This window comes from Lissotriton vulgaris, chromosome 1_2, assembly GCF_964263255.1.
Source record: "Lissotriton vulgaris chromosome 1_2, aLisVul1.2, whole genome shotgun sequence".
NCBI lineage: Eukaryota > Metazoa > Chordata > Amphibia > Caudata > Salamandridae > Lissotriton > Lissotriton vulgaris.
Window position 1 is genome coordinate 196715900 of NC_141686.1, and position 24465 is coordinate 196740364.

The following is a 24465-nucleotide window of genomic DNA, read 5'->3' on the forward strand; positions in this document are numbered from 1 at the left end:
GCCTCCGTGATGGCGGGAGGGTCCAGGCGCGATGCCTATCCAATTCGCCATTTAGCACAGAATTGAAATCCCTCCACAATCAGCAATCCCATGGGCATTGTCAAAAAGATTCTACACAGGTCCCGAAAGGTGTCAGACTGTAGGGCCGGGGGTAGATATACCGACAAGAAAGTAACAGTCCTCCCCTCCCTCAGCCCCGAAACGCCAATATATCTGCCTCTTTTAACCTCAGAGGTAGCCTGGATAGTAAACGGGAAGGAGTTCCCGACCAATATCCCCACCCCTGTGGTGGACCCAGCCTGCGCAACCAGCTTGTACCCACCCTTATATAGCGCCAAACACCGATTTCCAACCAGGTGGGTTTCCTGCAGCAACACAACATCTGGGGAGTGTCTACTGATCAACTGGCTGACCATCCCCCTTTTTATCTTGTTCCCTAACCCGTTCACATTCCAGCTGAGCGTTGGCAATCCCCAACCCCAATCTACTAGAAGATATAGAATTGGTACATCATTTCCGCATCACCCAATGCCAAAATTAACCCACAACAAAAACCAAACACAAAATATACTGCGCACCATAAGTTCAGAATTACAAAAAAAACCCTCGCATTTTCAAACACCCCTTAACTCTTGTCCCACCTCCCCCTCCCTGCACTCCTGCCTGAAGCTTGCGCTCATCCCCAACTAGCAGTGTGCCTGTCGCCCCAACCTACTACACAGCTAACTAAAGGTAGAAATAGAGGAGGGCCAGGGATTAACCCCCGCTTCTCTCCCCCCCCCCCACTATGCTGGCCATATACAGTCAATTCCCCAAAACGATCACTTCGGATTAGCGGCGTTAAGGAAGCTTTGCCCCCCCCCGGTCCACCCTCCCACGTTATGCTCATGTTAGTTCAATCCTACTTCGGCACCGTGCGCCATATCTACTGTTCATCCACCTGCTCCCGAGGTTGACCCTCTGGTCTCTGCAGCATAAGCACGGTCCAACCAATACGCCTCCACTTCAGGATTTTTTTAAAAAACAAGCTCTCATGTATGCTCCACTGGAAGGCGGGCCGGAAACATCATTCCGTTGTCACGCAGTCTCCACTTCACTGATAGGAAACCTTGCCTCTGTTTTTGCACCTCTTGTGTCAAGTCCAGAAAAAAAGAGAGTTGCATTCTCGAAGCACAGTGGAGGTCCCACTCGGGCTGCCTGAAGTATGGCATCTCTGTCGCAAAGGTTTTGGACCCTGGCAATTACAGGGCGGGGGTGCCCCCGGTCTGGGCCGACCTCCCGGGACCTTATGCGCTCTTTTGAAGAAGTTGCTGAGGCCCTTCGGTTTAAGATGATCAAGTACCACATTTTCGACAAACAGGCCTGGCGTTTGTCCCCCTGATTTCTCAGGCACTCGCAGAACGCGAACATTTCTTTGTGAGATCTGCTCTAATCAGACCCACCTCTATGGTGACAGTGTCAAGCTTGGTATCTAGGGCTTCCATTTTCTGGCCCAGGAAAGTTTGAACTCCCGGTATAGCTGCCATGAGATCTGCAAGCGTCGTCTCTACCACTGCTGGAGCGTCTTCTTCCCCCTCCCCCTTGCGGCCTTTTGGCCTCCACCGGGGATCTCCTTGGTAGGGTGTACCTATCCAGCCTGTTGGACTGAACATTTCTGGACCCTTTAGTGTTCCGGGACAACGCTCTATCTTGGTCCGTTTTGGTTGCCATTTTGCTCCTTCGCCACCACCAGGTGATCTCGTGCGTTTTTCGCTCTGTGTCCCTTGTAGGCAGATCTGCCAATGCGCCACCGGGCAATTTTTCAGTGCATCCACTCTGGACTCGCCATCTGCACCGCCAACAGTAGCAGAGTTCGTTCGAACCTCCGGAGGGCCACCGCCGTATGGTCAATACCTGCTCCTTGTTTATTCTCTCAGTCTGGCACTACTCAACCACTCAATTTGCTGCTCCTTCTGGTCCTCCACTCCAATATGACGTCCAATCTCAGACACCCCGCTGTGTGGTCAGTCACCCGAGAGATATTTAGGTCACTCTTTAATGTATCCTGTGCCTCTCTCACTGCACCTTAGGCTCCCCCACAAACATGAAGCTGATCTTTACGTGTCCCTTTGCATGGGGGGCGTCCTCCAGGGCCCCTTTGCCATCAGGCACCTGGCATCGGGCCACCACCTTATCTGTAGGGATTTCAGGCCTTCAGTAGCACCACTTGTGCAGGAGCTCCTGCCTAAGGTCCTCCTGGCCCCAGGAGGAGGACATTCGGGGTGGGTCACCAGCCACACCTTTGCCGGAAATCTCCTCTCCCACCAGGGCGATGCAATTCCTCCACCTGGCACTACACCGATTATCGCGGGCCTCCCTGGCTCTGGGGACAAACTTCCCGCGTTTTCACGGTTGACTTGCCCCGCAGGCGCCCAGCCCCCACCGGTACCTTCCTCAACCTTCACGCTCAGTTTCCGGGCCTGGGGCCACTTCCCCCGGGTCCTGCAGTGTCTCCAGCACTATCTAGAGCCCCAGATGCCTCGGCGGTCATTTCCCCGCCGATCGGGGCGGGCCAGGTCCACAGCGTCTTCTGGCCCCGCTGTTGTTGCACTGCCAGGCAGATCCCCAGTCAGGTGAGGCCCCGGTCTGACCACCGGACCGGGCCTCGATCTTGCAGACAACGCAACTCTGTCTCAGAGTCTCATTCTGTCGCCAACGGTCGTCGCTTCCAGTTACTCATGAGGGGGTATGACCGGGGGACCAGGATCGTGTCAGGATAGTACGGCGGGAGAGAGAGATCGGCGGAGCCGACCCCCTAAGCGGCCATCTTGGTCGCTGGCTTGCCTCCTCCTCTAATTACTTAATAGTAATTCATTTTTAAATATTTAATAATTAATCAATAAAAAAAGATTAGTCACCACCCTTCACACCATGTACAAATACAAACACCAAAACACACATCTTAAATTAAACAATTAACATAATTCATTTTTAATTGAATAATTAAAAATAATTAACAATTACCAATTAATAAATTAACACATTAATTATTCAATTACATTTATATAATTAAATTACTTCCCACCCTATTCCCCTATAAACCCACAACCCACAAGGGAACTAAAAAGGCAAAATTACACTTAAAATAAATTAACTAGAAAAATTCTAAAACATAATAAAATGACAAACAATTCTTATGTATTTTAGTGTTTTAAATAACATTATTAATTCAATATTTTTGTAAACTATATTTATTACAACTATATTTTTGTAATCAATATTACTTACCTGTCAGTCGATATTCTTGTCATCTATATTTTTGTTGTCGATATTTCTTCCAGACGATATTTCTGCAGCGATATTAATGTCCCTCGATATTTCTACGTCAATATTCCTGCTCTGCACCATTACCACAGGGTTGACATTGGGGCATCCCATTCTGTCCTAGTATTACCACAGGGTTGACATCTGGGGCATCCCATTCTGTCCTAGTGTTACCACAGGGTTGACATCTGATGCATGCCATTCTGTCATAGTATTACCACAGAGATATCATCTGTTGCATGCCATTCTGTCCGGGTATTACCACAGGGTTGACATTTGGGGCATCCCATTCTGTCCTAGTATTACCACAGGGATACCATCTGATGTATGCCATTCTGTCCTAGTGTTACCACAGGATTGACATCTGGTGCATCCCATTCTGTCCTAGTATTACTACAGGGATACCATCTGAGGCATGCCATTCAGTCTTAGTGTTAACACAGGGATACCATCTGTTGCACACCATTCTGTCCTGGTATTACCACAGGGTTGACATCTGGGGCATCCCATTCTGTCCTAGTATTATTACAGGGATACCATCTGGTGCATAACATTCTGTCCTAGTATTACCACAGGGTTGACATCTGGTGCATGCCATTCTGTCCTAGTGTTACCACAGGGTTGACATCTGATGAAAGCAATTCTGTTTTAGTGTTACCACAGGGTTGACCTATGATGCATGCAATTCTGTCCTAATATTACCACAGGGTTGACATCTGATGCATTCCATTCTGTCCTAGTATTACCACAGGGTTGACATCTGATGCATGCAATTCTGTTTTAGTGTTACCACAGGGTTGACCTATGATGCATGCAATTCTGTCCTAGTATTACAACAGGGTTGACATCTGATGCATCCCATTCTGTCCTACTTTACCACAGGGTTGACATCTGGTGCATGCCATTCTGTCCTAGTGTTACCACAGGGTTGACATCTGATGCATGCAATTCTGTTTTAGTGTTACCACAGGGTTGACCTATGATGCATGCAATTCTGTCCTAGTATTACCACAGGATTGACATCTGATGCATCCCATTCTGTCCTAGTAATACCACAGGGTTGACATCTGATGCATCCCATTCTGTCCTAGTATTACCACAGGGTTGACATCTGGTGCATGCCATTCTGTCCTAGTGTTACCACAGGATTGACATCTGATGCATGCAATTCTGTTTTAGTGTTACCACAGGGTTGACCTATGATGCATCCCATTCTGTACTAGTATTACCACAGGGTTGACATCTGATGCATGGCATTCTTTCCTAGTAATACCACAGGGTTGACATCTGATGCATGGCATTCTGTCCTAGTAATACCATAGGGTTGACATCTGATGCATCCCATTCTGTCCTAGTATTACCACAGGGTTGACATCTGATGCATCCCATTCTGTACTAGTATTACCACAGGGTTGACATCTGATGCATGGCATTCTGTCCTAGTATTACCACAGGGTTGACATCTGATGCATCCCATTCTGTCCTAGTATTACCACAGGGTTGACATCTGGGGCATCCCATTCTGTCCTAGTGTTACCACAGGGTTGACATCTGATGCATGCCATTCTATCATAGTATTACCACAGAGATATCATCTGTTGCATGCCATTCTGTCCTGGTATTACCACAGGGTTGACATTTGGGGCATCCCATTCTGTCCTAGTACTACCACAGGGATACCATCTGATGCATGCCATTCTGTCCTAATGTTACCACAGGGTTGACATCTGATGCATGCAATTCTGTCCTAGTATTACCACAGGGTTGACATCTGATGCATGCAATTCTGTCCTAGTATTACCACAGGGTTGACATCTGATGCATGCCATTCTGTCCTAGTAGTACTACAGGGATACCATCTGAGGCATGCCATTCAGTCTTAGAGTTAACACAGGGATACCATCTGTTGCACACCATTCTGTCCTGGTATTACCACAGGGTTGACATCTGGGGCATCGCATTCTGTCCTAGTATTATTACAGGGATACCATCTGATGCATGCCATTCTGTCCTAATGTTACCACAGGGTTGACATCCGATGCATGGCATTCTGTACTACTGTTACCACAGGGTTGACATCTGATGCATGCAATTCTGTCCTAGTGTTACCACAGGGTTGACATCAGATGCATGTCATTCTGTCCTGGTATTACCACAGGGTTGACATTTGGGGCATCCCATTCTGTCCTAGTATTACCACAGGATTGACATCGGGTGCATGCCATTCTGTCCTAGTATTACCATAGGGTTGACATCTGATGCATGCCATTCTGTCCTAGTATTACTACAGGGATACCATCTGGTGCATAACATTCTGTCCTAGTATTACCACAGGGTTGACATCTGGTGCATGCCATTCTGTCCTAGTGTTACCACAGGGTTAACATCTGATGCATGCAATTCTGTCCTAGTATTACCACAGGGTTGACATCTGGGGCATCCCATTCTGTCCTAGTATTATTACAGGGATACCATCTGATGCATCCCATTCTGTCCTAGTATTACCAAAGGTTGACGACTGGTGGATGCCATTCTGTCCTAGTGTTACCACAGGGTTGACATCTGATGCATGCAATTCTGTTTTAGTTTTACCACAGGGTTGACCTATGATGCATGCAATTCTGTCCTAGTAGTACAACAGGGTTGACATCTGATGCATCCCATTCTGTCCTACTTTACCACAGGGTTGACATCTGGTGCATGCCATTCTGTCCTAGTGTTACCACAGGGTTGACATCTGATGCATGCAATTCTCTTTTAGTGTTACCACAGGGTTGACCTATGATGCATGCAATTCTGTCCTAGTATTACCACAGGGTAAAAATCTGATGCATCCCATTCTGTCCTAGTATTACCACAGGGTTGACATTTGATGCATGGCATTCTTTCCTAGTAATACCACAGGGTTGACATCCGATGCATCCCAATCTGTCCTAGTAATACCACAGGGTTGACATCTGATGCATCCCATTCTGTCCTAGTATTACCACAGGGTTGACATCTGATGCATGGCATTCTGTCCTAGTAATACCACAGGGTTGACATCTGATGCATCCCATTCTGTCCTAGTATTACCACAGGGTTGACATCTGATGCATCCCATTCTGTACTAGTATTACCACAGGGTTGACATCCGATGCATGGCATTCTGTCCTAGTAATACCACAGGGTTGACATCTGATGCATCCCATTCTGTCCTAGTATTACCACAGGGTTGACATCTGATGCATGCCATTCTGTCCTAGTGTTACCACAGGGTTGACATCAGGCGCATGCCATTCTGTCCTAGTGTTACCACAGGGTTGACATCTGATGCATGCAATTCTGTTCTAGTATTACCACAGGGTTGACATCTGATGCATCCCATTCTGTCCTAGTATTACCACAGGGTTGACATCTGGGGCATCCCATTCTGTCCTAGTATTATTACAGGGATACCATCTGGTGCATAACATTCTGTCCTAGTATTACCACAGGGTTGACATCTGGTGCATGCCATTCTGTCCTAGTGTTACCACAGGGTTGACATCTGATGCATGGCATTCTTTCCTGCTATTACCACATGGATAACATTTGATACATTACATTCTGTCCTAGCAATAACACAATTAACATCTGGCGCATGCCCTTTCCTGCTAGTATTAACAGGATTAATATCGGAGGCACACAATTCTGTCTTAGCATTAGCAAATGTTTGACCTATAAGGTGCATGCCATTTCTTCTTAGGGTCAGCACATGTTTGACATTTGATGTGTGCCTTTCTGTCCTAGGATTACCACATGATAGTCATCTTGCGCACAGCGTTTCCTCCTAGGATGATGCACCCATTAATGTCCTAGCATTACCACCGGATTGACATATAGTGCATACCCTTTTCTCCTAGAATTAACACAAGAATGATATCTGATGCACACAATTCTGAACAGGAATTACCACACGATTGAAATATTGTGCATGTTCTTGCCTCCTAGTATTAACACATGATTGACATCTGATGATTGCCATACAGGTGCTGATCCGGACACTCTTCTTCATGCTGTCTAGGGCCCAGATTCATCAAAGGGAAAGGGGAGGAATGCACTATATGACAAATTGCTGTCCTTTTCTTGCACTGGCCCTCAATATGCTGCCTTTTGCTAATGTAAAAATGCAAAACAACAGTTGATGGACAGAATGCAGATCAAGATCATACATTCACCCCTGTACAGAGATCTGAGCCTAATTCCATCGTTTATTTGCACTCCACACCACCCCAGTTCAGACATGGCCATATGCAAATCAGCCTCGACCCTGTGCCTCATGGGAACAGTCCAGCCTGAACTGCCAAGCCGTGTCTTTCCTGGACCGGAATCAAGCATCCTAGGACCGGTTTCTGGCTATCAGCCGTCTTCAGCCAGGATAGCTTGACTCCAGTGGTGTGGAGAGCATGGGACTCACGTCTGAGCATACCCATCCCACTCGGGGTGACAAAATGCAAAACAACAGTTGATGGACAGAATGCAGAACAATGTCATACATTCACCCCAGAAACCGGTCCTTGGTAGCTTGTTTCTGGTCCAGGGAAGGCATGGCTTGGCAATTAGGGCTGGACTGTTCCCATGAGGCACAGGGTCAAACTGATTTGCATATGGCCATATCTGAACTGGGGTGGCAGAGTGGGCTAAAGAACAGTAATGGATTAAACCCAGATCAGTTGACTGGGGGTGAGTGCTTGTATTGTCAACGCTCTGTCCATTTCCTTTGGTTTTTTTGTTCGCCAAAAGTTGGCAGGATATGCTCAGACGTGAGTCCCTTGCTCACTTTGCCACTGGATTCATGCAAGCCGGGCTGAAGACGGCTGAAATGCCAGAAACCGGTCCTCAGTAGCTTGTTTACGGTCCAGGGTAGGCATGGCTTGGCAATTCAGGCTGGACTGTTTCCATGAGGCACAGGGTCAGACTGATGTGCATATGGCCATGTCTGAACTGGGGTGGCAGAGTGGGCTAAAGAATGGTGATGGATTAAACCCAGATCAGTTGACTGAGGGCGAGTGCTTGTATTGTCAACGCTCCATCCATCATTTCCTTTGGTTTTTCCTTATGCTAATGTAGGCACGCAAACGTGCCTGCGTTGTAGGCAGGAATGTTTTGCAGGAAGTGTCACCTTCCAGTACAAAAAGAATCCTCCAAGGCTTTTCTTCTGACATTTGCTGCAGGATGCCAAATGTAGAAAGAGGATCAAAAACAGGACAAATATACATATTTCTCCTCGTTACAACTCCCCTGGGAAGTGTAGCATTTTGATAAATTCTCAAGTCTGCCACTCATGGTACATATGGAGATGAGCCAAAACCCATGAGTGCATGCATGGGAACATCCGCGCTCCACCCTTGGAATGCCTTCCTGGGTCAAAGTAATGCAGAGCAACGACTGCTGCTTCCTTGAGTTACTCCAGATTTACCAAGCACCGCTGGGTCAAGTAAGGTGACCATACGTTGCATGGTGCATCTGACTTTAGTGTTGTAGTGCCTTTGTGTTACCTTGCATGATGCAAAGGAACTGCGATGCATCTGTCCCTCAGGACGCTGTAGGAGAAGGTATGGGAGACATCTTGCTGTCCTTGCATATGATATCCCATAACGTTATTTTAAGTGATCAGTAGGTTTTTTTAAACAATACACGCTTGAAGGAATCTGAAAAGAGAATTCGAAGTGAAAGGGAGGTATCTACAGAAGATGTGTGTATATTTTTGTCATGACTTCCGTTCGTGTAAGGTCATATGAACTCCATTCAGCAGCTTAAAATATTTCTTCTTCATCCTGGAGTGTGGACCTCGCGTCCTGCTGTTACATAAATCTGCCAAAATGTGTAAACTTTCATTGCGGGTGGACAAAATCCAGAAACTGAACTAATATTTACTTTGTTGTGTATTTTCTGAGCATATATTATATGTTATGTGTTGGTTTGTGTGGGATATCTGTATACGCACATATGTGTGTATCCCTTACATGAGATGGAATGCCTACCTCTCTAAAGTGCATGTAGGGCTGAAATCTTCCAACGAGGCCACTCTACACCTCCGAAGCTGAACCCTATTAATACATTAGAGAGCATCTTCTGAAAGAAGATGTGTCAGTGGGTTTACATCTGAAGTAAGAACAAGTAGCTGCCAAATCTGATGTCTACTGTCTGTCCACAAGCACCTTGGAAAAATGACATGACAACAACTCGTGGCAATAAAAACGGATGTTTATTAGATACAAAATTAAATGTATTCTTCTGAGGTGGTATACGTATAAAAGACATGCTCCTTCATTTAAAATCTCACATGCCGGTCCATATCTACAATCGTGAATAGGAGGAAGTTTGTGTACAGTGTCGGAGTGAAGTTATTACTTATCGCGATGCAAAATGTCCCATTCTTTTTTTACAGCATCCTACTTCGGGGTCCTACAGAACTTGCTTTCAAGCATCGCTGTCACAAATGCCACTCTTTCTGTTCTTCATGAAAGTGATATTTTCAGTATGACCATGAATTCCTTAATGATCCTCCTCAAGGCAGGTAGTTTTAGGGTAACTAGGGTTGGGTAAAATGGTCTTCTAAACATATCAGAACCAGGGGTTTCTTTTCAGAACAATTCGGCAAATTCTGCATCATCCATTGCCATTCACCAAGTACTTCTTTGATGTGCCTAGAGTAATGAAGCTTGCAAGGAGAAACCTCCACTGTTAAGTGAAATGACACGATTCCCAATAGGTCAAGGATTTCTGCACTCAGTAGCGCTTGAAACAAGTGCCTGGTCCAAAATGCATTAATACAGCATCATCCTTCTCTTTTAGGCACACTCTCTTCCACAAAACCCCCAAAGCATGATACCCACACATCCACAAATCCTACCCCAAGTAGGTGCATCCTTTAGCATGATGCTGAGCCATCTCTGAATCACCTGTGTGTGGGCTGCATCATTGGGTGCCTTACTTTATGCTATTCCCGGCAGCAGCGGTACTGAGGAGCCGGTGCCCAGAAAGAGCCAGACAACTGTACTTGTGTTGATGTGTAGGAGGATTCTTCACTCTGTACAGTCATGCAGATATCATTTTTCCGTGTAATGCATTCCATTTCCCACTAACTCTTCTATCACAAATTGCCATTGACATCACCATTCTCCTTTAAAAAAGTTGTATCAGCTTTTCCTCAGTCTTTTTTCTCTAAATGTTAACTTGCCTTCAAGCTTGAGAGTCTCATCCCACCTTTAGGCTCTGAATTGGCTCAGCAACCAGCTTTGTACTTGTATGCCATTGTAAGTCAGACTGTGTCTCTATTTGGCATATATAATTTGTTGTGCTACCGATCAGTGGCGGTATTCCCTCAATCCTGAATTAAATCATAGGCAGGTATTGCCCAAAAATGAATCGCCCGCCTACATCTCACGTCCACACACACACACACACACACACAGTGTCCCCAATTTTTGAACCCTTGGACTGTCCGGTAATGCCATGGCTATGTCACATCTCATAGTTCCTGTGAACGGTTGACCATGTCAGAGAGTCTTTGGAAGCGTTCAGATCTTACTACACAAAGGGGTCTCATAGTGTCACAAAGAAAATACATAAACTACAGACATGCTCTGGCGTGGTTAGACTTTGCACACAGTTAAACATACGTGCACATCTGGAAATTGAACTTCTGGTGGCTCTCAGTTCTGTCCAGCGTTGTCTACCATATGCCAGTCATTAAGTTTGAAAGCTGATGTTAGAATCCATAGTATCCATGGTATCGCTGTCTTCATTGGCTTTGGTCATTGCATATCCCTTGCCCCTTTCCTCCTCTTCTTCCTCCCCGAAGACCTCCTTTAGGGCTCTCTCAAGATATTCACATACACCTTTCATGTTATGACTTCCCACCATGAAGTAGACAAAGGGGTTGGCGCTACTGTTTATCGAGACACATGCGTAGCTTGCAAAGAAAAAAGCCCCCGCAGAGAAAAAGAAGGGTAGGGTCTGCAGGTAAAGCAGAAGCCATAGAAGTCTCACGGGTGCCACCGAAATGAGGAAGAGGATGACCGAGATCACAATGACCATGAAGAGCTTGGGTGGTTGGCCTTTCTTAGTCGTCCTTTGGATCTTTATCACCAGTATCAGGCTGGAGGAGACCATTATCGGAATAGTAATAATAAAGATTAAGACAGACAGAAAAATCTGGACTCCTGTACACCTCCCTGATATTTTGCCAAATATTTCTTGGGGACACACAAAGTTGTCCACCAGTGTCACCAAACCAGAGACACACCACAGGAGGGCACACACAAAGGCAGATTGGATTTTTGGCCGGCTGCAACGGTACCAGAAGGGGAAAAAGACAGACAAACACCGTTCCACGCTGATGGCGGTTAGCAAAAACATGTCTGCAGTAATCCCAAAGTCAAGAAAGATCTCTAGTATGTCTAAAAGCTTCCCTGGATTGGCTATGTTGTGCTTAGGTTCCAAGAAAAGAACGATTGTGATAGACATTACAATGGAGATGCAGATGAGGTAGATGAGATCTGCGACCGCAAGGTTGAGGATGTAGACTGTGTATTTGGTCCTCTTGATTCTGAAGCCAAGGTACCAGAAGACCAAACTGTTTCCGATGATCCCAAGAAGAGAGATGACTAAAATGAAGCCGGCCGCAGTGACAAAACCATTCACGGACCCTGTTGCAGAAGTACCCATTGCTGTCCCATTAATGCCTCCTGCGCTGGTGTTGAGGGACAGGTTTCCAACATTTGCCATATGTAGATCTTTCTGTGATCCTGTTGGGAAAAATATAAATTTACATTACACACAAGATATTTACCATGTTAAACAGACATAAAATAGAGCAAATGGTAGGACTTTACACTTGAGATATATTTTTCATGAAGTAAAGCTATTGAAATATTGTAATATTGCAATTTACCTTATAAAGTCCATTATACCAAGCTTTATTCATTTAGCGTCTCAAGTCTATATCCTTCTGATCCTACAGGGAAAGTTTAATTATGGAAATGACCAATGAGCAGTTAGATCTCTGCTTGATCTAAATTAAGTGACAGGCTGTTGAGGCATGTCAGTAGCCTGGTAGAGGTGTTTTCTGTCCCTACAAGCAAGGACTGCATACATATTGGGACGTAGTGGGGAGTTATGATCATCTGTTAAGCGCAGTTTGTACTTTTCTCCTTGGGCATTAAATGCAAGTACATTTACATTTTGTAACACTGAGCTCCCTCATCTGGAAATGATTACAAGTGCCAGAACGTGTTTTTCTTCCCTTCTTAGTCATTGACACGTCCTGTTATAAATGGGATCCCTGGCTGGCCAGGGCTTTCGCCAAAGTCAGTCAGAGACCAACACTCCTAAGTCAGGGCAAGGGAGTTACACGCCAAGATAACCCCTGCTCACCCTCCAGGTAACGTGGCGCGAGCAGCAAGGCTAAACTTGGAGGCGATGTGAGTTAAGTATTTGCGCACGCACCCCACAGCAACAACACCCAAGGCCCACCACAAAGGAAACTCTACACAAGGTTATATATAAAAATAGCCTTTGTATTATACCAAAACACATTAGATAAAACACACACTTTACAATGTGCCAACAGGCACGGGCAGAATCTACAGGGGATATGTACAAGACAGGGCCACATGGACCACTGTCAGGAATCAGCACTTTTAGAACTTAGCACTAGGTAGAATTAGCACTTAGAACATAGAATGTAAAATCACTTTAGCACACAACCAGTAACTACTGGTAACCAGGACCTCACTAGCACCACCTGTACTAGCAAGAACAACCACCTAAGTATCACAATACAAGTAGGGGCATAGGCACATTACATATGATGCATCATTATACATTCAGCGGTGTAGGGGAGGAAAACACATGATGCAGAACCTACATTCAGCGTTGTAAGGACAAGGCACATGAGGCATAAAAACACATTCAGAGGTGCAGCACAGGAGAACACATGATGCCTAAAAACATTCAGAGGTGTAAGGAACAAGGCACATGATATATCTACAACACATTCAGAGGTGCAGTAAAGAACACTACGCATAAATCACAATAACACAGAACTTACATCAAAAGTCCAGGGTCCAGGTTGCACCACTGCTCCAAGACCTAAACGTGGCAGCTGCCCACAAAGTGCTGGGCAGCTGTAGATGATGGGGGGGGGGGGGGCAACTTGGGAGCCTCGCAGGCTCTGAACATATATTTGTCCCCTTTTTGGAGCCTCGCTGGGTTCTGAGTAAAGTAATGGCCCCACGAGCCTCTCTGGGCTTTTTAAACCAAATGCGGCGCTTCTGAGCCTCTCGGGGCTCTAAATACAATGTGGGCCCTGGAGCCTCGGGGCAACTAATGAACAAATGCCCCCAGAGCCTTTGCGGCTCTAACAAAACAACTGGGCCACGTTGGAGCCTTCTCGGGCTTATGAATAACGGGGGGTGGTGGAATCCCTCTCGGGGGACTCTCGATTAAGAACTGCCCCCCTGAGCCTCTCGGGCTCCGCTTCGCATAGGTGGAGCCCCTCTCGGGGGACTCTGCATTGGGGAAGGCCCCACGGGCCTCCGAACACCCGGGCGCTCGCGCTGGAGGGGAGGGGCGTGCACCGGCAATGTGCCCAGACGCCCCTTCTCTCCCTTCTGCAGCACTCACCGGGTTGTGGTCGCGCTGGTCTCTCCTTGCTCTCCGGGGCTCTCCCTCGCTCCTGGAGGCCCTGGGGGGGGAAGCGGCATTTCTCTCAGGGGGAAGCAGGGGGGTGGAGTAGGCCCCCGCTGCTCCCTGCCTCAGTCGGGCTCCAGGGACTCGAACCAACCCTCCTCGGCCTGGCAGTCAATCACGGCGCGGCCCAGGGAAGCATCATCAGGAAATCCCGGGCTGGCAGCCAATCTCAGCACGGCCCGGGACAGACATCACGAGGGGTCCGGGCCAGCGGCGGTAAATACGAAAATAAGCGAGGGAGGCACTCGATGGGGGTCCAGGCGACCTTTGTAGGACGAGGCAAATGCCGGGTGGGCACCAGTTTGGAAAGCAAAGCGCTCTCAGCGCTAGCGGGACATAAAGCGCTCCAAAGCGCTAGGGACAGCACACAAGCGCTTCCAGGCGCTAGAAGCTACCAGTCAAGCGCTCCCAGCACTACCAGACAGAATAAAGCGCTTCAGGGGAACACAAGTCCAGCAAAAGTCCAAGTACAGCTCTAGAGGGGAAAGTAAAGCGCTCCTAGCACTAGGGGGGGTCCAGACCCAATAAAGGTCTTCAGCCATCCAGGAAACCAGCAGTCCAGGGGCTGGGCAGGGCCCAGGGAGGCAAGCCTTCCCCCGGGCCCCAGCAGCAGCATGCCCCTGGTAAGATTCAAGTTGGGAACAAGAACATTTTCATGGGGTCACAGCCCCTCTTTTATACACCTTTTCCCTTTGTCTTTAGGTGCAGGGTGGGGGGAGAACCAGTCGCAGCTGGTTTTGGAGTACCCTTGATGGCTCAACCACCCCTTTCATTCACCAGGCAGGCTAGGGTCATCAGTCGCACCACAGGGGGCGGAGCCAGCATTGTGTGGGGGGAACCGAGCCTCATTCAGGACACAGGCGCAGCCCCTCCCTCACATCAGCATGCTAATCTCTCCGTTCACCACCAGGGCAGACCCACACAGACTCCTGGAGCCTGGCATCCCAGCCAGCTCCAGCCAATCACACGCCAGCACCTTCACAGCACATACACAGCCATGTCTAGAAGTGGCACTTCCGCACAAGACACACATGCCACATACATCGTTGCGAAGCATTCAATCACACAAGTTTGCACATACCAGACTCGACCCTGCACACCTCACGCATCAGGAACTACCAGGGACACGGACATTCCCCATGCATTCCTATGGGAGGTTAGGCCAATCTCACACATGCACTCAGGGATCGCACTCACTTTACACTGCGCCACAGTGTCAAAGTGCGCAAAGACCAGAAATCACTATAATTATTTATTAACACTAGGCAAAAAGTTCAGGGGTGAACCTGCCAGAAGGGCCAAGTCCAACACATCCAGAGGCTGCTTCAAGTGTAAGCCTGTTTGTAAGTATGCACCTCAGTGACTAAAAGATGCCACATATTTGTCCAAGGGAAGTATTGGGTCAATGACGTTAAACAATGGGGCACATTCACCTTCCATAAGTACAGTGCACACCCTTCATGTCTTCTGACCACAGTCAGCAGACGAACATCCAAAAAGCAGCAGTGTTGCTGACCAGGTTGTCTGTCTGTGGACATGTATGGGTTGGACCCAGGCCATCTGGTTCAGGATCTGAACTTGCTAATGATGATTTTGTGGTGATGAGTCCAGAGTATGCGAAGAACCCTTGTGCAAACCTCTACTAGTGCATAGTACAGTTACTCAGAGGCTGAGATACATCTCTGGCTTTGAGTACATAAGCCAGTCTCTCATGACTCACGCTCATGCGTATCAGATTCCAGTAGGAATTGGGCTCTTGTAAGATAGATAGGGAGGAGCGTCTGTGTTTCTGGTCTGTATTAGTGTGCCAGGGGTCACTTTTCCTCTTCCCTGACACACACACTTTGCTGTGTCCCTAATAAGCTTGGAGACACCTGAATATGGATGGCAGTACCACCCCTTTGACACCCTGATGAAATCGCCTGCAGTGACCCCTATCTTCATGCTTAGACCCCCACATTCCTCTTGTACTCCGAGTGGCCTCCTGCTACCCCCTCCCCCCTTGACCTCTCAGATCATAGTTAGCAAAGGCTTGGTCAAGGATACTAAAGGGCTAGCCAGGGGACCACACGATTGGACTGCTGCCACCTCTGGTTAACCTCCTTGCCATCAAACATCTCCAAAGTGCTCAAGTAGATCTGGTGCTGAATCAGTTTCCGTCAGCTTTGAAGCAGCAACATCTTGAAAGGGACTCCTGCGAATCCCCAACCGCAAACCATTCACCATCTCCCCCCTCAGCAAAGGAACACCACTCACACTCTGTGGTACCAAAAGCGGACAATACACACTACCGAACCTCTACTATTGCAACATTGGGGGCCCGATTCACAGAATGAACTTAAGACTCAATCCTAAACTTACTATTTTGGCATTCACAGAATGCACTTGCCACTATTGTGGCATTCACAGAAGTTAGGTGACAGACTTAAGACAGACTTAAGACAGACTTAAGACAAAATCCTAACTTCTGTGAAAACCAAAAGTAGTAAGTGCATTCTGTGAATACCAAAATAGTAGTAAGTTTAGGATTGAGTCTTAAGTTTATTCTGTGACTTGGGCCCGAAGACACTACTTTTACTTGAAGAACGCTGGAACACATACATGATTGGTATTGTGAGAAGACCAAACTCTATGTGTATCCCATTACTGGAAAAAAAAAACTTGTAAGCAGGAGTCACTGGCCATGCATCAACGACTCTTCTGTAACTCATGGGCAAAGAGGCCATGTATGAGCCAGTGTAACCCAATAACATGCCACTAGCATGCATCTCAAACATTGTGGAAGTGCACATGATTTCACGTAATGCCATTTTACAAAGAGTAAAAAGAGATAAAAAAATGTCACAGCTCATCAAAACAATAAAGAATTAAACAAGCTATGCTAATCACAATTTAGTGCTATATAGAAGTGATATAAAAGTTCTACGTGTACTCCATATATACATTTAGAAAAGAGTAGACACTAACATGTATAGATTGCTCCGAGACAGAATGAGTTTTAAAGAATTAAGGAGCTGTTAGCAAAAAAGAATCCCTATAAAATGCTTCAGTTACAACCCAATTTGGCCTCAAGCAGGGATCTCGAGCTCTTGCCATAAAATGTATTTGTAAAGTTGAGGCCAAATCATTAGTTTTCCAGCACGGTTGTATAAATATGGTCTTAAAAGCGAAACCATGCGTCAGGGCCTGGCCCACAGCACAGCAACACTATTTCTTCTCAGAAGCAAATCAGCTTTGTGGCAAAAAAAGAAAACCATAGGGCTGCTCCCTTGGGGCTGCTTTCAAGGCTTCAGAGAGTATTAAACAACTTGGTACATATGGTGATTCATACTACGTGTCTACAGTTTTAAAAGGCTCTTAAAATTAACTCTCATAAACGGTACTCAATTTACCGACTTTGGAAGGATGGAAAACTGAAGCAGTCTTACCAGGATGTTTACCTGGGACTTGCAAATCACCACTTTTTTTTAGAGGCGCCCATTGAACTCACTGAGCTATTATGTGTCTCTCTGTACTGTCCCGAAGATCTAGAGGCCATTTCATTGAAACAATCCAGTAATATTGGATCTTTCAAAGCCCCCAGGATCACTATATCTATGCAGCAGCGGTTCATGTATATCAACAGCAGTAAAGTGATGTGTGCCCAGTTCTTTAAATGGGAAAAAATAAGTGCAGGTACTCATTAATATGAGCTAGAGGTGTTGCAAGTGGGCAGGGCTAGGGGCGTGGCTAAGAGCAACATATGGTGATACATAGCCAGTGAGCCTACCTTTCATGAGTATTGGTACTCTCCTCAGCAGTAGAGAAGTGTCGGTACTAACAGGGATAAAAATAATAAGAAGTGCTGGTACACAGTAACTGTGCGTATCAGCCCATTTAAAACAATTCCACTACCATTTTCCCTATGGCCAGGCGACCTCGTGTGTGCCTGTCCCGTGTGTGTGTGTGTGTGTGTGTGTGTGTGTGTGTGTGTGTGTGTGTGCGCGCCTGTCCCCGGTGTGTGTGTGTGCCTGTCCCCGGTGTATGTGTGTGTGTGTGCCGTTGTGTATGTGTGTGTGTCTCTCCCTGGTGTGGGTGTGGGTGTGGGTGTGTGCCTGTCCCCGGTGTGCGTTTATGGGTATATGTTTGCGTGGGGGGGGGGGAAGAGCGTGAGGGGGGGGAAGAGCGTGAGGGGGGGGAAGAGCGTGAGGGGGGGAAGAGCGTGAGGGGGGAAGAGCGTGAGGGGGGGAAGAGCGTGAGGGGGGGAAGAGCGTGAGGGGGGGGAAGAGCGTGAGGGGGGGGAAGAGCGTGAGGGGGGGGAAGAGCGTGAGGGGGGAGAGAGCGTGTGGGGGGAGAGAGCGTGGGGGGGGAGAGAGCGTGGGGGGGGAGAGAGCGTGTGGGGGGAGAGAGCGTGTGGGGGGGAGAGAGCGTGGGGGGGGAGAGAGCGTGGGGGGGGAGAGAGCGTGGGGGGGAGAGAGCGTGGGGGGGAGAGAGCGTGGGGGGGAGAGAGCGTGGGGGGGAGAGAGCGTGGGGGGGGAGAGAGCGTGGGGGGGGAGAGAGCGTGGGGGGGAGAGAGCGTGGGGGGGAGAGAGCGTGGGGGGGAGAGAGCGTGGGGGGGGAGAGAGCGTGGGGGGGGAGAGAGCGTGGGGGGGGAGAGAGCGTGGGGGGGGAGAGAGCGTGGGGGGGGGAGAGCGTGGGGGAGAGAGCGTGGGGGGGGGGAGAGCGTGGGGGGGAGAGCGTGGGGGGCAGAGCGTGGGGGGCAGAGCGTGGGGGGCAGAGCGTGGGGGGCAGAGCGTGGGGGGCAGAGCGTGGGGGGCAGAGCGTGGGAGGCAGAGCGTGGGGGGCAGAGCGTGGGGGGGGGGAGAGCGTGGGGGGGGGGAGAGCGTGGGGGGGGGGGGAGAGCGTGGGGGGGGGGGAGAGCGTGGGGGGGGAGAGCGTGGGGGGGGAGAGCGTGGGGGGGGGGAGAGCGTGGGGGGGGGGGAGAGCGTGGGGGGGGGGGGAGAGCGTGGGGGGGGGGGAGAGCGTGGGGGGGGAGAGCGTGGGGGGGGGAGAGCGTGGGGGGGGGGGGGGAGAGCGTAGGGGGGGGAGAGCGTAGGGGGGGGAGAGCGTAGGGGGGGAGAGCGTAGGGGGGAGCGCGGGGGGGGGGGGGGAGAGCGTGGGGGGGGGAGAGCGTGGGGGGGAGAGCGTGGGGGGAGCACCTGTCCCCGGTCTGTGTGATGTGTGTGTTTGTGGGGGGTGAGCGTGTTTGTGGGGGGTGAGCGCGCGTCTGTGGGGGGTGAGCGCGCGCCTGTGGGGGGGGGGGGGGGGGGGGGGGGTGAGCGCGCGCGTGGGGGGGGGGGGGGTGAGCGCGCGCGTGTGGGGGGGGTGAGCGCGCGCGTGTGGGGGGGGTGAGCGCGCGCGTGTGGGGGGGGTGAGCGCGCGCGTGTGGGGGGGGTGAGCGCGCGCGTGTGGGGGGGGGTGAGCGCGCGCGTGTGGGGGGGGGGGTGAGCGCGCGCGTGTGGGGGGGGGGGTGAGCGCGCGTGGGGGGGGGGGTGAGCGCGCGCGTGTGGGGGGGGTGAGCGCGCGCGTGTGGGGGGGGTGAGCGCGCGCGTGTGGGGGGGGTGAGCGCGCGCGTGTGGGGGGGGGGTGAGCGCGCGCGTGGGGGGGTGAGCGCGCGCGTGTGGGGGGGGGTGAGCGCGCGCGTGGGGGGGGGGTGAGCGCGCGCGTGGGGGGGGTGAGCGCGCGCGTGGGGGGGGTGAGCGCGCGCGTGGGGGGGGGGGTGAGCGCGCGTGGGGGGGGGGGTGAGCGCGCGTGGGGGGGGGTGAGCGCGCGCGTGTGGGGGGGGGTGAGCGCGCGCGTGTGGGGGGGGGTGAGCGCGCGCGTGTGGGGGGGGGTGAGCGCGCGCGTGTGGGGGGGGTGAGCGCGCGCGTGTGGGGGGGGTGAGCGCGCGCGTGTGGGGGGGGTGAGCGCGCGCGTGGGGGGGGTGAGCGCGCGCGTGTGGGGGGTATGAGCGCGCGCGTGTGGGGGGGTATGAGCGCGCGCGTGTGGGGGGGTATGAGCGCGCGCGTGTGGGGGGGTATGAGCGCGCGCGTGTGGGGGGGTATGAGCGCGCGCGTGTGGGGGGGTATGAGCGCGCGCGTGTGGGGGGGTATGAGCGCGCGCGTGTGGGGGGGTATGAGCGCGCGCGTGTGGGGGGGTATGCGCGCGTGTGGGGGGGTATGCGCGCGTGTGGGGGGGTATGCGCGCGTGTGGGGGGGTATGCGCGCGTGTGGGGGGGTATGCGCGCGTGTGGGGGGGTATGCGCGCGCGCGTGTGGGGGGGTATGCGCGCGCGCGTGTGGGGGGGTATGCGCGCGCGCGTGTGGGGGGGTATGAGCGCGCGCGTGTGGGGGGGTATGAGCGCGCGCGTGTGGGGGGGTATGAGCGCGCGCGTGTGGGGGGGTATGAGCGCGCGCGTGTGGGGGGTATGAGCGCGCGCGTGTGGGGGGGTATGAGCGCGCGCGTGTGGGGGGGTATGAGCGCGCGCGTGTGGGGGGGTATGAGCGCGCGCGTGTGGGGGGGTATGAGCGCGCGCGTGTGGGGGGGTATGAGCGCGCGTGTGGGGGGGTGAGCGCGCGTGTGGGGGGGTGAGCGCGCGTGTGGGGGGGGTGAGCGCGCGTGTGGGGGGGGTGAGCGCGCGTGTGGGGGGGGTGAGCGCGCGTGTGGGGGGGGGTGAGCGCGCGCGTGTGGGGGGGTGAGCGCGCGCGTGTGGGGGGGTGAGCGCGCGCGTGTGGGGGGTGAGCGCGCGCCTGTGGGGGGTGAGCGCGCGCCTGTGGGGGGTGAGCGCGCGCCTGTGGGGGGTGAGCGCGCGCCTGTGGGGGGTGAGCGCGCGCCTGGGGGGGGTGAGCGCGCGCCTGGGGGGGGTGAGCGCGCGCCTGGGGGGGTGAGCGCGCGCCTGGGGGGGTGAGCGCGCGCCTGGGGGGGGTGAGCGCGCGCCTGGGGGGGGTGAGCGCGCGTCTGGGGGGGGTGAGCGCGCGTCTGGGGGGGGTGAGCGCGCGTCTGGGGGGGGTGAGCGCGCGTCTGGGGGGGGTGAGCGCGCGTCTGGGGGGGGTGAGCGCGCGTCTGGGGGGGGGTGAGCGCGCGTCTGGGGGGGGTGAGCGCGCGTCTGGGGGGGGTGAGCGCGCGTCTGGGGGGGGTGAGCGCGCGTCTGGGGGGGTGAGCGCGCGTCTGGGGGGGTGAGCGCGCGTCTGGGGGGGGTGAGCGCGCGTCTGGGGGGGGTGAGCGCGCGGTCTGGGGGGGTGAGCGCGCGTCTGGGGGGGTGAGCGCGCGTCTGGGGGGGTGAGCGCGCGTCTGGGGGGGGTGAGCGCGCGTCGTGGGGGGTGAGCGCGCGTCTGTGGGGGGTGAGCGCGCGTCTGTGGGGGGTGAGCGCGCGTCTGTGGGGGGTGAGCGCGCGTCTGCGGGGGTGAGCGCGCGTCTGCGGGGGGTGAGCGCGCGTCTGCGGGGGGTGAGCGCGCGTCTGCGGGGGGTGAGCGCGCGTCTGCGGGGGGTGAGCGCGCGTCTGCGGGGGGTGAGCGCGCGTCTGCGGGGGGTGAGCGCGCGTCTGCGGGGGGTGAGCGCGCGTCTGCGGGGGTGAGCGCGCGTCTGCGGGGGGTGAGCGCGCATCTGCGGGGGGTGAGCGCGCGTCTGCGGGGGGTGAGCGCGCGTCTGCGGGGGGTGAGCGCGCGTCTGCGGGGGGTGAGCGCGCGTCTGCGGGGGTGAGCGCGCGCGTGGGGGTGAGCGCATGTGGGGGTGAGCGCGTGTGGGGGCGTCAGCGCGTGTGGGGGCGTCAGCGCGTCAGCACGTGTGGGGGTGTCAGCGCGTCAGCACGTGTGGGGGTGTCAGTGCATGTGCGTGTGGGGGTGTCAGCGCGTGTGCGGGTGTCAGTGCGTGTTGGGGTGTCAGTGCGTGTGGGGGTGGGGGTGCGTGTGCGTGTGGGGGTGTCAGCACGTGTGGGGGTGTCAGCACGTGTGGGGGTGTGTGGGGGTGTCAGTGCGTGTGGGGGTGTCAGTGCGTGTGCGTGTGGGGGTGTCAGTGCGTGGGGGTGTCAGTGCGTGTGCGTGTGCGGGGTGTCAGTGGGTGGGGGTGTCAGTGGGTGGGGGTGTCAGTGGGTGGGGGTGTCAGTGGGTGGGGGTGTCAGTGTGGGGGTGTCAGTGGGTGTCAGGGGGTGTGGGGGTGTCAGGGGGTGTGGGGGTGTCAGGGGGTGTGTGGGGTGTCAGGGGGTGTGTGGGGTGTGGGGGTGTCAGTGTGTGGGGGTGTCAGTGCGTGTGTGTGGGGGTGTCAGTGCGTGTGTGTGGGGGTGTCAGTGCGTGTGTGTGGGGATGTCAGTGCGTGTGTGTGTGGGGGGTGTTAGTGTGTGTGTGTGTGGGGGTGTTAGTGTGTGTGTAGGGGGAGTCAGAGTGTGGGGGAGTCAGAGTGTGGGGGGAGTCAGAGTGTGGGGGGAGTCAGAGTGTGGGGGGGAGTCAGAGTGTGGGGGGAGTCAGAGTGTGGGGGGAGTCAGAGTGTGGGGGGAGTCAGAGTGTGGGGGGAGTCAGAGTGTGTGGGTGTCAGTGTGTGAATTATAAGAAATGTACGAGAGCTATGACTTTACAGAAATGTGTGTTTAAAAAAAAAGACCATTTCTAAGACGATTCATGAATACAGAACTCAACAAATATCTGGTATTTTTATCAGAAAATAAGTGTCAATCCTAACTTCACCTGGCACCTATCTTCTTTACATTAATCCCACCTCTTTCCTGCTATGTTCACCTCATCTTTATCCCCAACCAAAGCCATTGCCAGTAGTCATGTAGCTCATTCCTAGAGTGCTGCAGCGTTCCCTGCTATTCATTGCCCTATGGGCAGGGCTACCTTCACACCCATAGAGCGTGAACTCAGGTCAGTCACTGGTATCTTGTAAATACAGCGATTAGTGTTGGAGGGGCTCACAAAGAGGAGCAGCTACTCAGTACTTAATTTGTAAAAAAATAAGTGCCTGGGCTCAATGTTTTATTTCAGAGCCTCATTAACAGCGCTGTTGTCATTTGTTACAGCTACCACCAGACACTCTCTCCCTCTTTATCTCCGTTTTGCAGGTACTTTTGACTATTACTTTTTCCTGTTGTCTCTATTTCCCAGTTGTTGCCTTCTTGCATCTTTACCCATTTTTACCTTTCTCTTCCGTGCCTTCTGGTCCCTAAAAATAAGTGCTGCTGGCCACCACCTGCAATCACAAACTAAAAATTATACACTGGAAATAGTATTCGTGATGGTAGTGTTGGCCTAGACTTCGGCTCTCCGGGCCTTACTTGATATTTTTAAGTAAGCAGCCCTCGATCATGAGAAAGCACGCACATATTTGTTACCACAGCTAAGTTGACATTAGTTAGTTATTGAAAGGCTTCTCCCTTTCCGTGTAACCGAGCATGTTCACCAAGGCCCAGTCTAGGAGGAGGCAGAAAGAGGCATTCACTGGCAGATTCATAGTGCAGTCGATCATAGCAGTCCCATCCAGCTCAGCTCCGGCAACTATGTGCACAAGAGGCTGCCCCAGGAAGATAGATTCATGCAATGTCAGGTCCCCACTACACATGACCGGGTAAGGGAAACAAGGTCCAAAGTGAAGGAATTATTCCTAATTGGAAAAAAAAGAAGGCACAGTGACATGTATTCATCCACCTACCCTCACCCACCACATACATTTCTGAAGCACTCATGACACAGGCAGTGTCTAAGGGATGCGAAGAACTGTGGGCTCCGCCCTACTGCTGGCTCAGCTGGGGAGCCACAGTCGTAGGCCTCTGTGAAATATTTTATTAGTAGAAGCTAAGCTGAGCACACAGGCTAGCGTAATGTATGCATATTTTTATTTGCTCATCACGATCCTTCATCGTCCTAGGCCTGCGTTTCCAAGCTTGCCTCGCCCCAGCAGAGTCATGAGCCAGCCCCTACCAATATGTATCTAATTAGAGGCTCATGCAGGGTGCAGGCCTTATGATGAAGTGGTTAAAAGTAAAAGCAGCTCTGCTGCGTGCATTCCTCTTTGAAAAATGATCGGCACCACAGCTGTGCGCGTAAAAGATAGCTATAAGCCGACCCTGGAAAATAAGTGCCGGCACAAATTAAGGACTGCCTCCTGTCCTGAATAAAAAGATGCAAAGAAACCCGGCTTTGGTGAAGGCAGAGGATTTTGATGGGCTGCCTCTCGCTTTAGTACAGTCAGTGCCATCAATGTTTTAAATACACCTGGATTACTGACTGTCTTTCTTAACCCATTTACACACCTGATTGAGAGGGGCGGGGGTGAGGCTAAAGCGCTTTCAGCTGAATGTCGTTGCGTTTGTGATCGACAGGGAAGGGTCCGTCTACTCTAGACCCTGTCCTGTTAATCACAGCGTGACGCAAAGCAAGCACTCTTAGACCCCTGCGGTCTCAGGTCATTCACATGGGCGCTGCTGGAATCGGCAGCAGGGAAAGGCCTGGTGCGCTTA

General features: G+C 52.1%; 1 protein-coding gene across 2 annotated transcripts in view; it reads right to left on the reverse strand.

The window, feature by feature from the left end:
* Nucleotides 1–9513: 9513 nt before the first annotated feature.
* Nucleotides 9514–24465, reverse strand: part of LOC147734909 (proto-oncogene Mas-like) — a 60335-nt gene continuing 45383 nt past the window's right edge. For both annotated transcript variants that reach the window (XM_086953099.1, XM_086953100.1), the window contains exon 2: nucleotides 9514–12077. In XM_086953099.1, the coding sequence (XP_086809225.1) occupies nucleotides 11020–12057 (1038 nt within the window). In that variant the 5' untranslated portion in view covers nucleotides 12058–12077 and the 3' untranslated portion in view covers nucleotides 9514–11019. The remainder of the gene's footprint in view (nucleotides 12078–24465) is intronic.